A 14491-nucleotide genomic window follows, 5' to 3' on the forward strand; every position below is an offset into this window, starting at 1 on the left:
TTGATGATATGATCAATTTTCAAACTTGGTGGCAACCCTTAATAAAAAAAGATAATTTGACATTAAATAGATTCTTGAAAATCAAGAACCAACCAGTATTTTGACAAATTAGTTGACTAATACATATAATTCCAATCCACTTGAAAACAACACACTCCTATCACAGCCAAAAGTAACATTTATTAAATTTTATAAATTTTGAAATGCAATGTAAGTCCTGTGTGAAGCTGGCTATTTGCTTCTGAACTTCGTGAGAGTGAATATAGGGTTGTTGAGAGGTCTTGTTAACATTGGTGAGTGAATTTCAATTGACTCCATGTTGCAGTTTTTTCCCTTGAATGATGGATGTGTTTTCCCTTTTTTCCCTCTTTTTTTTCGAAAGCATTAGTAGATAGAGAGAAAATTGTAAAGGCAAAAGTGATCACAAGATCTACTAATCTGTCAACATTGACAAAATCAACTTACATGAGTCACTGCCCTTGACTGAAGATTTCTACCGATTTTGTGTTTTTGTGGAAACTCTAATAAATAGAATGAAAATGTTTTGAAAAAGGGATCATTAGGAGACAATTTACACACTAGTAAGTCTTCATTGCAAAAATCGTCAGTTAACTCCTTGTAGGAGTTATTGCCCTTGATTAACGAATTTCATCCACTTTTGTGAGGTTTTTTTTCAAAACCTTTAATTGATAGAGAGAGGGAGAATTTTTATAAAGAATAAGAAAAAATCAGATCTGGAAAAGTCAACATTCCTTAAATCATCAGTCCACTCCTTATAGGAGTTCTTGATCTTAAATGACGATTTTTCTTATTTTGTGATTTTTGAAGAAACTATGGAAAGAAATATGAAAAATTATCAGTAGGACAAGATCTTCAATTAAGTCGAAGATAGACAACTCCTTATGTTGGTGTTAACATGGATGAAAGCACCAAACTTTTTTTTTGCGGAATCAATGGTAGACAGAGAGAAGATGTAAGAAAATAATGAGAGTAGAGGGACAATACTTATAAACAACAATTATTTAATGAAAAATTATGAAAACAAACAAAAAGGGGAAGTAAGGAGTAAGTTTCTTTGTTCAACTTCGATCGGATAATGTAGTATTATAATGTCTGAGTTTAAAGCCGTTTATACTGATGTTCGGCTTGCCAAAGCCCAAAAAAAGCTGTATGTGTAACAAAATATTTGTAAGGAGACTTCCCTTTAAAAATCCAATCGCGTGAAAAACAGAAACAGGCCTGCCCAAAAGAAACTACAGTTTTGCGTCCTTATTTTTCATGTAAGGCCAAAAGAGAGGATGCAATTAAGTGATCACAATAAACACAATACGTTTCAAAATTTAATGAACCTTAACCAATATATTTAATGACCAGTAGCAATAGACTAGTTTAAGACAATAGCAATAAGCTAAAATATCAATTATATATCTTAATTATTTTTCATTTCTCAAAATTTTCTACGTTGAGATGAAGTGCATGTCATGGTGTGTAAGTGTATATTGAGCTACGCCCCTGTTCTCTTTAGACGGTGGTGTATAAATAATTGAACATCACTTATTATTACATTATTTTGTAATAATAAGTGATAAATGGCACGAATGTCTGCATAATTAACTGTGTCTTTTCCAATGAGTGCCATGGATGTACCGTCAATAGGGTTTAGGCGCAGATCCAGCCATATTGAAAGGGGCTTGGGGTTATCCAATTCTATGTCTGATTTATAACCAGAGACATATATGGTGCTGAATCAACGTCAAAAATACTTATTTACGTACACTATATACGAAATTCTATTTGCGTATACAGCGAATTCGACTTACGTATATACGTAATTCGATATTTGTATATATATATATTTATCTTATCTATATATACGTAAATTGAATTGCGCATATACAGAAATAATTATGTATATACGTAAATAAGTATTTTTGACTCTGATTCCGCTCCATAGACATATAATACAACGAGTTGCGATGTATTTTATATCTCTGTTATAACGGACAGCAAAATTAGCTTGTGTTTATTTAGTTTAATTGGTTGTAAGTGCTTTCCAAAGCCAATGTTTATGTACATATGTGCCGACAATACGTACAGTAATTCAGGTTGACAGGAGTTGCTTCCCTTCTATCACAAACGGTGTTTATTTAGTAACAATCCTATTGTTTGGATTTTAAACTAATAAAATTCTTATTCTTATTCTTATTCAAACGGTTGAAGCTTCTCATGATGTAAACACATACTAATTTTAAACTTTCATAATTAAAACCTAAACCAGTTACGGCTCTTTATGTTCAATGAACCCAAGATATTGTTTTTATTGAAATGAAATGATATCAAAAAGTCTTATTATTAAAATTGATCGTAGCTTTTACCAAAATTTTCTAGGAACTAACAGGCTGGTTCAGTATATTAGGTCCAAGCAAGTGAAGAATGAAGATTTCAAATCTTGCTTAACCTTCCTTGACGCATTGGACCAACACCCGGTACTTGGTGGGGTTCGGGTGTATATGTAGTTTTTTAGTGGACTTTGTTTATCTATTCGTTTTTTTTTAAATAAACGCCGATAGATTTATCAGCAAAGTAATTAACCACACGCGAGTCAAAAGGTAAGCATGAAAAAAATGAAAGCAGACTGTTCAGAAGTTATATATTCAATTCGGCCGTCTGTAAAAAGAAATAGCAGCGTAATCTTACTGACTAGAATCTGGTACCTACTATAACATTATTAGGTCCAAGAATGTAAAGAGGTTTAGACTATTGTGAATATATATGAACTTAAACAAGCTTCAAGCTATGATCTAGGATAAATTCGTTTAAATTTTTCGGCAAAAACTGAACCTAGTTTAACCGCAAAAATTGCGCATGAAGAAAATGAAATTGCGTATATATTTGCACCATTTTTTTCAAGTGAGCAACGGGACGGACATAACCGGGTGTCCGTCTGTATCAGCTCGGACTCATTGAATACATTTATCTATTGGTCCATTTTCAGCCTTTCTGTTCCAAGATAATTTTGGTATAAATACTCGCCGATGATTGACGGGGCTTAGACTAAACAAGATGGTAATTTACTTTTCTCGGGTACCCCCATCCCAATCAAAAATGCCATGAAGTCAGGGTGTGATGCAAGATAAGCTGACTACTGCATGACATGATATTTACGGTTGTTTGCCGGGAAGGGCATGAAGCTGTGATTAATTTGCTTGGAAAAATTGTTTACAAAATTCTAGGATTTTGACCACTAGCCTCCTCCACTGAATCCCACGACATATTAGCCAAGCCCCTGTAAATTATTTTTTATTCTGCTATAGTTACTGACCAGAGACATCATATAATCATTATATATCTTTAATGATAATTTCTCAGTTTATATACGATCATGAGACATTTTTTTTTCCTGCAAACGATCATCCTTGTCTAGCTTAGGTCAATGGTTGACTAAATAATACTGAATATGCTTTTAACATTCCTGGTCGTTCGCGAAAATGCAAGAAATGTCTCCATCGTTCATCAGCTTAAAACTGGATAATTCCATACACTTCCCGTCTGTATTGTTTACGTGTGACTGAATGCAGTCAACAACTGTTGTGTATAACCAGATCTCTGGCATAACTGAATACATGTATGTAATTGAAATACATTCTACTTAATAAACCTTGGGCATTGTTATCTGTATTAAATTAAATAATATATTTACATTACATACCAATGGGAAAACCTTGTTTGTTTTTAATAAGCAATATTGCATACAGTTTATTTCCATTATAATAACATATGAAAATGTAAAAAGATTAATTCCGAATTCCAAAATTCATCAAAATAATTCTTAATTTGTAGTTTCCCACAGTTTCTCTTCTCTGTTGTGTAAATGAAATAAGTATATTTCCCGTAAGTGCCTCTCGTTTGACCTCAATAACCGACAGGGGAAAACCAGATGGGAAACCCCCTTCGAAACTTCCTCGATTGATTGAATGACACGCAAAAGGTGACTGATCTAAATTACTTGGATTTTCCAGACCGGCTATTGTTGTTCGTTTTTAAAGTAAAGGATTTCCATTAGATATTCCAGTTTTAAAACAGAATTTAATCGACAGCGTTGTACAATTTATTTACAAAGTTAATTTCTTTCGAGAAGTAAACACAAAGCAACTACAAGCTATAGTCGGACATTTTGAATATAATTTTACACAGAAAAGTATGGATGCTCATTGTCGTCATAAAGGTGGAGATATCGAGACTGATGGTGAACAATTATTAAAACATCAAACTGATGAAAGATTTGACTCTGCTTATTCATCATACAGTTCAGTTAATTCATCTAGTTCGATACAAGGATTTAAAAGTGATTTAGAACTTAGACGTGAAATAACACAAATTTCCAGCATGGCTAAATCAACACACAACTTTGACTCTTTTAATGCAAAAGATAGTGGTGTTGGACTAGATTCAGTTGACAGTGCAATCGGCAAATCACTTAAATCAGTCGAAATTGAAGATGACATTTCATGTGAAATAGCCTCTAATGTTGAGGGAAAGACTCAGATTGGTGATATTTCAGAGCGTCTTGGGGATATGAGAATCAATTCTTTAGATTCATTGGGATCTAGTTGCAGTTCAATTGATTCCGACAGAGTAACGCCAGAAGCTATGGTCGTATATGGAAAAGACGAGGATGGTGATACCTTATTGAACATTGCAATTTTAGAGGGACAAACACAACTCGTCTCAGAGTTTATCAAGCTTGCACCAGGCTGTGTCTGGTTGGACATTCAAAATAACGATATGTGGCAAACACCTTTACATTTGGCAGCTTTAACTCATCGGATAGAGATTGCAAGGAGGTTAATGGTTGGAGGTGCCGATATTGAAATTCAGGACTGCAATGGTGATACGCCACTTCATATTGCATGCCGTCTCGGGGATATAGAAATGGTTTCAGTTTTATTGCGGCCTATTGAACTAAGTGAAACGCATCTTAATGAATACAGAATTCCTGTAAGACAAGTTCCCCAGAATCTTGAAATTAGAAATTCAAGTGGATATACATGTTTACACGAATCAGCACTCAATGGACAACTGAACATTATGAAAGTATTGATTTCAAAAGGAGCTCAAGTAAATACAAAAGAATGTAAATGTGGAGCTACAGTACTCCATATGGCCATCGACCAAAACAATTCAGAAATGGTCAGTTACTTGCTATCGCGTAGAGACACAAACATTGACAATAAACTCTATAATGGAACAACTCCAATGCTTTTGTCTCATTATCGTAAAAACACTGAAATTCTTGAAAAATTGAAGCGAGCCGGTGCATCATTTGGAAATCTTAGTTTGACTGGTAGTCCAAATTCAAGCGAGGACGATGATATGTAAACTTTAAACTGTACAAAATTTGACTTTTCTTTATTCAAATCTCAGGAATTTTTCATTAACAGGTTGTTCATACTGCTGACAAAATTAAAATGTTCATATAAATATGTAAATGTATTTATTTTTACTAACTTAAACAGATTCCACTGTTTTTTCACTTTGATTGTGTAAGAAAATGGATCATCTGTGTAGATAGATTTCATACTAGTATTAAAAGTTTGATATTGAAAACTTTTGTATGTTATTTATGATATTTGAGTTTTATCAGTTTTACACAAGTGTTGATACTTGTAGGATATTCTATGAAGAAGTAATTATATATATAATAAGGTGGTATAATTGTCTATGGGACCAGTAAAGCAGCTCTCTTGGTTTCTAAAAATCTGTTCTGGATTTGGCTATGTTGAAGTGATAGTTAAATTTGTAATGAGCACATTTAAAATTGGTATTTTTTATTTTACTAAATGTATCTTGGGAATTCAAAGTTTTCATAAAGTGGCTAAGAATATATGCGTATAAGGAAAACAAATAAAAATCAAACAAAACAACCAAAAAACTATTCATAGACATATTCTATGTTATATGTCTAAAAATTTACACCAAAAAATAAACCAATAGAAAACAAATAAGATCAACAGGAATGGTACACAGAAACAGGAATAACCTTAAAATGAAAAGTAATTGGAAAAACTAGTTTTACATCTATATTTACTTGAGATAATGTCCCAAGTATATACAGGTACATTATTCTGTGGAGTTATAAGAAAAAAAAATAGTCTGACTCACTGTATTGTCTTCAGCAATGAGTAATTATACTGATTTTCTGACTTTGGAGCAAAAACAGTTTTCTTCACTTTTTGGCTATGGTGTAGACACTTGTCTATATATTGATCAGCAGATATTTTGTTGGGTTAATGTCAAAGTTGTACTTTGTTCATACAATTTTCTCTAGCAAAGTGCATTCACCTTTTATATTTAAAATTATCAGTAACAAAGAAAAACTAGATGGAAATTTAATTCGCCCTGCTTTTTAAAGTTCAACACATGCTATTTAGGTCACATCTGCTTATCATTATTTAACAGTTATTAAAACAGGTTTAAACTTGCATGTGTACAGTGCATGAGTATGTAAATGAAATCAATTTCATGTAAGTTTCAGGAAGGACAAAGTGCGCCGCATTTGTCACATCTGAGAAACTAGCCAGAGTCATATGCAAAACCATAATTGGACTTTGTTCTCTTAATATTGATCAATGACTCATTTAACAAGCCAACCTTACAATTGTAACTTGACACATCAGCACAGCTTCAAGAATCACACAAGCCATATGTAATCAGTTATGCGTGAATGAAATATAGCTTCTGCAGTAATTTTAAATGCAGTGGGAATCAAGGTCGCGTGCATACGATGCACGAACCATCCTATTAAAAGACTCCCACATGTACAAAGGATAAACATGATATTGACCCGACTGGCGCAAATGTATTTTTAAGGCTAGACAACATGTATTTGGAAATTAGATCTTTATGTCATTCATATTTTATACTGATATTAAGCTTCAGCAGCGACATAATACAATAGTATTATATTTCGCTGGCTCCAGACAATGAAAACGGTGTTATACATTTTAAAGGTAATAGAAACTGTTTTCACCTAAAGTGTTTAAAATGGGTTTTAATGAAATATGTGCTCGTAAACATTTAAGGAACGCATTGAAGATAATGGGGGGGGGAGAGATAGCACGAGAAAACGAGATCTACGACATCTGATATATTGTCCAAGAAGTTTCAAGTATGAGAACGACCATGGAAGTATTAAAATTTTCATTTTACTTCCATCGTACGACCTTCACTTTTTTATTCCCATGTTAATACGTATGACTGAACACTTAAATGATGAAAATTCAGATTGATACATTAAAGTAACATTTATTTAAAGAGTTCAATGAAATAATTATTTCACCAATAGACGCCAGTCAGGGCCATTTTTAATGTTCTGAATCTTACCATGGTAAGCATTTTGTGTGTTTTGATAGTAAACAAATATTTTTTTATGTTTCTGAATATCGAATCAATTTACAAGTGCTAAAACAACACTAAAGGAACAGACGTGATCAGAAATTTTCACAAAATTCATCCGGATGTCCTACAAGGTAGATTAGACTAATCCATGGCAAATCAGAGTTTGGCGGGTCCTCTAATGGAATTACACATATGGTTTAATTATAGACTTTTTACAAATTCCGCACCTTAAGTTGCTTTGGTGCCCTTTAAAATCATGGATCTGCAACTGCAAATGACCATAACAATGGAATTGATACGATAGTTGTTGACAGATGCAAAAATCTTACTCTCATACTACAAATATAACTCTCGGGGATATTTGCAAAAACAATTATCGTTGATTCAGATATATAACCGAACTGTGGTTGAAGTTAAAATATTGGTGAACTTGTCCGGAGTTATTCGATCTACATGTGTACCAATATTCACAAGAGGCTAGGCCACCACTGCATGACCGTGATGGAACGCTACAAACGAAGGATATACTAGTAAATGAATTCGTTCCACTACCAATGTTTCAATTAAGATTATTTTTTTGTTGAATTGTGTCTTACTTGCAAAAAGTTCATTCATACAATGTATTTGTTTCATTGGATTTTCAAAGTTTGCCCAGTGTTCTCGAAATATTTATTCTCTTGTTGTCGTTGAGGTCCTCGCTATTGTTTCTAAATTGTGTAGGTTCTTTGCAAAACCTTTGAACCACCACTTTTCGAGAACTCTGATTTGCCGCCAAAATCGTTAACAGTGTGTCAACAGTATTACAGCTAGGCTTACAAACTTCATAAAAGTTTACTATAATTTTATTGAAAATAATGGACTATTATACCCCAATGGAGTTGATGGCAAACATGAAAACAAAATAGCACATTACATAATACATCACAAAAATAATTTAAAAAAACACATGAATTCATATATGTACATAACATGCAGTTGTTGTTTACTGTTTAAATTTTTTTGATGACTTGACGTATCATTTGCTAACTTTAATTCGTAGAAAAAGAACGTAGAGCTTAGGTGTAGCCAACTGAACAACGCCAAACCTGTTGCCTTCACGGCATATAATTATTCTTGGTCAAAGCTCGGGTCAAAGTACCACCCAAAGCTTCGTCATGAGGTATACACTATGATGACGCTCTAATGTTACATAAACACTTGAACTGGATTACTAGTAACCAATTGTTTATATATGACTGCAATTCAAAAGAATTTTAAGTGTGTAATTTGTAACGGAAAAAACATTTTCACAAAAATGTTGTACAACTGCTTGTTTGCCGCACACACGGTAATAGAAACTGGAATAACCACTCAAACATAACGGAATTCCCTCAACTTTGTTTAATAACATAGTTGGCGCCATTTTGCAGGGGAAACCATTTCATTCAAACTAAATTGACTGGAAAATACAGGCGTTTGTAATTTTTTACAACACAACAAACTTCACTTCAATTAATTTATTTTTAGCAGACCACGCAAAATAATTTCGTAGATTTTCTGATCTGATTTGAGATGGAAAGTCATGCAGTTGCGGATACAGGATTTTGAAGGGCACCAATGCAACGTAAGGAGTGGAGTAAAAAGTCTATGCTTTAACCACATATGTAGCCCCATAACTCGACCGGTTAGCGTGGAAGGAAAATATTTAATTAGATAAAGGGACTTTGAACTGAGCTAGTGACTGGAATGCAGACCTGCAAAAGATGATGAAAGAGGGGAGTATTATGATGAGAACAAAATGGAAATAGTAGTGAAGACTCACAACTCCTGTCCCAGCCCCGTATCCATTGCCCTATATATACTTAGCTTCACGTTTTGAATGGTTAAAATTCAAACATTTATGTGTATACACAAATCAATAAATAAAAAACATGTAATACTATAGAGTAAAATACTACTACCCTTTCACAGAAAACTGATAAAGATTGTATTTTAAAATTTCATAAGACGAAGCTTGACAATTGATTAAACGATAATTTCCTAACTATTTTAAGTACTTTAACCGAAACTAGCACCACATCATATTAACACCGAAGATTTGGACGACAACACCTGGCAATGAAAACAAACAAAAAACGAACTCACTGACAGACAACCAAAACTTATCCTACAAAAACGAATAAACCGTAACTTAAAGAACATGACTGCAAACTAAATATAATATTAAACTGATTGTGACAGAGAGTGTAAATATACGTTGTACAGGTTGAACCTTCTTGTGTTTAATGCATTTGTGGTCTTCTTTGGAACAGATATAACAATGTAAACAAGTTTTAACATCGGATTTCTGAATTTGTACCAAATCGATGTAATCGTTTAGTTTAAACGACAAAAATTTCATTGAATTCCAACATAATTTGCAGAAATCTGTCAAGTTCAGTCATAGATATAATACTACGACGATGAAAACATAGTGATAGTGATCAATTAAAACTAAATAGCGTTGAACATCCGCAGGATCTTACGAAAATTCAATTACAGACTAAAATACGCTTTCTTAATAGCTAAGTAAAGACTAATGTAGCTATTTTAGAACACGGTATCTGAGATTAATAAGATATTTATTAGCCGACAAACTATTTCTGAATCTTTGTTCCTTATCAATAATTTATTGGAAAATTGAGCAATTACCATCCAGCAAACACTGGATTTTTATATGATATTGGAAATACCGAAAAATACATCTAGTTTCTATTTGCATTGAAAGATGTAAGGGAGATGAAATGCCTTGATATAACATTGACATGAGATTTAAATTCCCGCTCGAATAATTGAGTTTAAATTTTCTTAAGGTCCATTGTACTTAAATAGAAACACATTGGTAACATTTGAAAACTCGTTGTTAAGCACGGAGTGTAGATTATAAACCTGACAAACCTTCAAGTCAAGTGCAATACGTTTTGTATTGGGAAAAGTCTACAGATAATAAAATATGATCTGAAAAAGGTGGTGTTATGACTAGTTTACGAAGAAATGAAGGTAAGGGATGCACGTCAATGGACAGCAACTCAACGACACCAAATACTTTAAAGACATGATACGATCTAGGGTGTATACAATATTTCAAGCCCTAAATTATCCAAAAAAGTATAAAAAATAATGGTTAAATAATATTTATTTGAGATTACCAAAGATCTTTCTAACAACACCAAATATCAAGTTTACTGGCTTGAAATTATTTCACACCAGGCCCATTTTCAAGTCCTTCAATATTTTCTAAAATTCAACACATTTGCATAGATTTAAATGTGTTCTATAAAGTTTTGTAAAATTTGGATGTACTTTAGAACATGTGACAAATTATAAATGCTTAAAAAGTAAAATAACGAAAATAGCGAACGCCAAGGAAAATTCCAAACGGAAAGTCCCTTATCAAACGGCAAAATCAAAAGCTCAAACACATCAAACGAATGGAAAACAACTGTCATATTCCTGACTTGGTACAGGCATTTCTTTATGTAGAAATGTATAAAGATGATTCAAAACTGTAATTTTGACAGATTTTTTGCAAATTTTAAAGTACTTATCCAAATATTGTATATGAAGGAAATCTTTAGCCAATACTAAAATTCAATGGGAAGCAGAGCTATATATTATCTTTCGAATACAGATTAATTCATTTAGGTTGACACATAATTTTACAAAAACGAAATGTAAAATTTGCAATATTGTCGTCAACATTTTGCCTAATTGAAATATATATATAAAAAAAGATAATTTGTGTCAGAATATTATTCATAGATAATTGATATTCGAGAATTAGTAGGTTTTAACAATTTTCAGATTTTGTCAATGTGAGTAAAACAAAGATAGGGGATACTGGATGCCTTTTTAGTGCATTTATTACCAGTAATCATAATACTTTTTATTTTAGTTTTGCTCCGACACCTTTGTACGTTCGACTCACAAACTTCTCTTTCCTACTATAAACAGTAATGTTTTATTCATGATATAAATTGTTGTACAATGTAATTTTTAATACAGCTTAGCAATAATTGGGTTTTGCTTATTTATGATCTATTTTGCTTCTGAGAGGTTTTCCTTTATTAAGACATATTTATATATATCCAAACAGATTAGTTTATATAATCAAAGGTTTCATCATCAGTTTGTAATCAACATATTGAATCATAAATAAACAACACATGACTAGTTGTGTAAACATATTTGTTTATTGATCGAAAGAATAAAAAAATATTGTTTTTCGTTCTACATAAATATGTACCTGGCTCTATAATTACTTTGAACTTATTACCTGGATTTCCCAGGTGGGCTTTTGCTAAGTGATATCAATAACATATTTCATATACTGCGAAAGGTAAATGTGACACTTTTACTTATGTAGGTCATATACATTGTATATGGTTTACAGAATAGATAATAATGGACCAAAAATAAAGAATAGAAAGAATAATAGACAAACAAATAGTGAGCTAAAAATGTAAATAAGAGAGAAAAATGGCGTAAAAAATAAAGAATACAGAACTGAGGGACCACCTTCTAGACCCTCATATATATTATGACAATAACAACGACGACTTTCTAATTAAGAATTTTAAGTAGTAGCTGAAGAACTTTGATATTCTTAACCAGTTGGATTTAAATATTGTTATAAGAGATTACAAAGACCTTTACGCACCCAGAACTTGTGGTCGGCAATCTATGTAAAATTACCCTATATAAACTTAATTTTAAATCTACCACAACTATCTGCACTTTTGAATTTAAAAGAGCTAATTAGCATTTACAAAGACACATCCATTAAAGGATGGACCATGCATTTCTCCCTAATGTTGGAACGAAATATTCCTTTATTAAAATGAATAATTGGAATGCAAGGTAGCAAAACATCATCAGTTTACACTATTTTAGTATTTATTCAACTGTTTCCTACGTGCATATTAATAACCTGGGGCTCTTTTCACACGGCAAAAAAATTGTACGATAAAACTTGATCGTAAGTTATACTGAAATGTTCATGACTTAAGAGTATTTTTTTCTCGTAAGTTGATCGCTGGTCTTTCCACAGCACGGCTGCATATTCTTCTTTGCATTGCTTGTCCTGAAAATGCATGAAATATTAGCCAATGAACGTTAAGCAAGAAAAAACAATGAATAAACATTGAATTTTGAGTTGTTCTTTAAACACAATGTGCTCAGACAAAGAGATACTATATAAAGCAATTAATGGTATTGGATGTCTCTGACTTCGAGTAGTAAGTGTCAATTGAGTAGTAGTCCATCATGTATCTTATCAATTTGCATATATACTTTTATAAGTGACAATCTGCCTAAGAATCAGGCAGTGGTGAAAACACGACAAACAAATACCCACTCAAGGTTACATTAATCTATGTTCCAAATGTACAATGTTGCAAGAATATAACATTCGTTTCCTTTTCCTGTTTTGGTATTTCAAGATATTATTTGGTTCAAATGCACCAGAAATTAACAATTAAGGGGAGCTAACTCCGTAATTTGCTATCATTCTAACCAAAAGTTTCCTAGAGAGTTCTCGAATTTCCAGACACGCAGAAACGAAAGACCTACCAGGATGATGGTAACTTCATAATAGGATGGTTAGGTCGGTGGGTTTTTTTTTCGGCCTTGTTTTGAAATTCTTCTAAATTGCCCGATTCTTACAAAGACTGGCACTTAATCTCATGTATTTGCTTTTTTTATCAATATTTGTTATACCTAGCAAACAATATAACATCATTCAAGTTAATTATTCGAAGCATTCTTCCAGTCAGCTATCATGATACCTTCATTTTGAAATGAATAATTTTGAGTGTGTGTGTTGTTGTTTTCAATACTACAAGTTGACTTGTGAAGGATTTTGCCATTGTCGATGTTTGAATAGTAAAATTCCAATTGAAAGGGAACGATTCGGAAAGTGGTGAATGTGAATATTTTGCATCTGAGATGAAAAAAGTGTTTTTTCCTTTATATCCCTGCAGACCCAATATATAGATAAGTTTAACACATTATTTAACAGAGATCATCGCTCTAACATTCACAACTTCGCAAAATTTTGTAAAATTGTGCTATCAGTTTCAAAGTAACACATATGTTGTCTCTCATTTTTCTCTCATTTATCATGCATTTATTATATGTTTATTCATATTTTATCACATGTTTATCAATTTTCCTTACTGTATGTGTTAATATGTTATTTTTTTTAACTCGCATACCGTGGCCCTGGAGGCCTTTATGCAAGGGGTCTTTAATTACTAGTTGAATAAATCTTGAAACTTGAAATTAACTTGTTTGAAATAATATATGTTGTTGTATGGAGAGGACCTGCAAAGGCTTAGCCTGTTACCCAAATCCAATTCAATCTATTTCGAATAAAATGTCATGTATTTTATTTTTGCATCTTTCGAGTCCACTAACAATTGATTTATATATGAGTGTATTTTTATTTTGTCACAAACATGTTAAATTTGTTTTTTTGACAATAAAGATTATTAATATCGTTGTTTTTTAAATGATAAAAAGTAATGTATTGCCACTTAAATCTAAATAAGTAGTGGCTCTCTTGCCACCACAATCGCCCAGACGTGTTGCTCTAGATTTTATTAAATAACTTCCATGAAGTGTTTTTTTTTTTTGTTATTCAGAAATCATTGAAGTACTTTCTAATATTAATTTCATTACAATTAAGACTACCGGGGAAATTCCCTTTTAGTTCAAATTTATATGGTACAGTGAACTTCCCTTTAAATTTCATAATATATATGTAAACGTATAAGTAAAATCTTTTCAAATATCAATGTATTATATTTCAAGTGACCCGGCTATATTTAGTTACATGTATATGTTTCCATTATGCAATTGGAAGAACCGTGGCGTTTAAATATATATTTTCCATTTAATTTTTTAAACACACTTTATAGACATATTTGTTGTTTTCATTTTTTTAACTTCATCATTACATATACTCTTTAATCACTTCCTTTTTACAACCACTTGACGTGATGATAAACATGAATGATACTTCCAACCTGTCAGGTGTATACTAAAAAGGACGTTGCACGTAGGGACGCCTAGA

The 14491-nt window shown here is 32.2% G+C and overlaps 1 protein-coding gene across 1 annotated transcript; it reads left to right on the forward strand.

The window, feature by feature from the left end:
* Positions 1 to 3938: 3938 nt before the first annotated feature.
* LOC127701172 (NF-kappa-B inhibitor alpha-like) lies at positions 3939 to 5607 on the forward strand. Its single transcript, XM_052204997.1, has one exon. The coding sequence runs from the start codon at positions 4201 to 4203 to the stop codon at positions 5377 to 5379; it is 1179 nt and encodes a 392-aa protein (XP_052060957.1). The 5' UTR covers positions 3939 to 4200; the 3' UTR covers positions 5380 to 5607.
* The last annotated feature ends 8884 nt before the right edge of the window (positions 5608 to 14491 follow it).

This window comes from Mytilus californianus, unplaced genomic scaffold (genome assembly GCF_021869535.1).
Source record: "Mytilus californianus isolate M0D057914Y unplaced genomic scaffold, xbMytCali1.0.p SCAF_5, whole genome shotgun sequence".
In the NCBI taxonomy this organism is placed as follows: domain Eukaryota; kingdom Metazoa; phylum Mollusca; class Bivalvia; order Mytilida; family Mytilidae; genus Mytilus; species Mytilus californianus.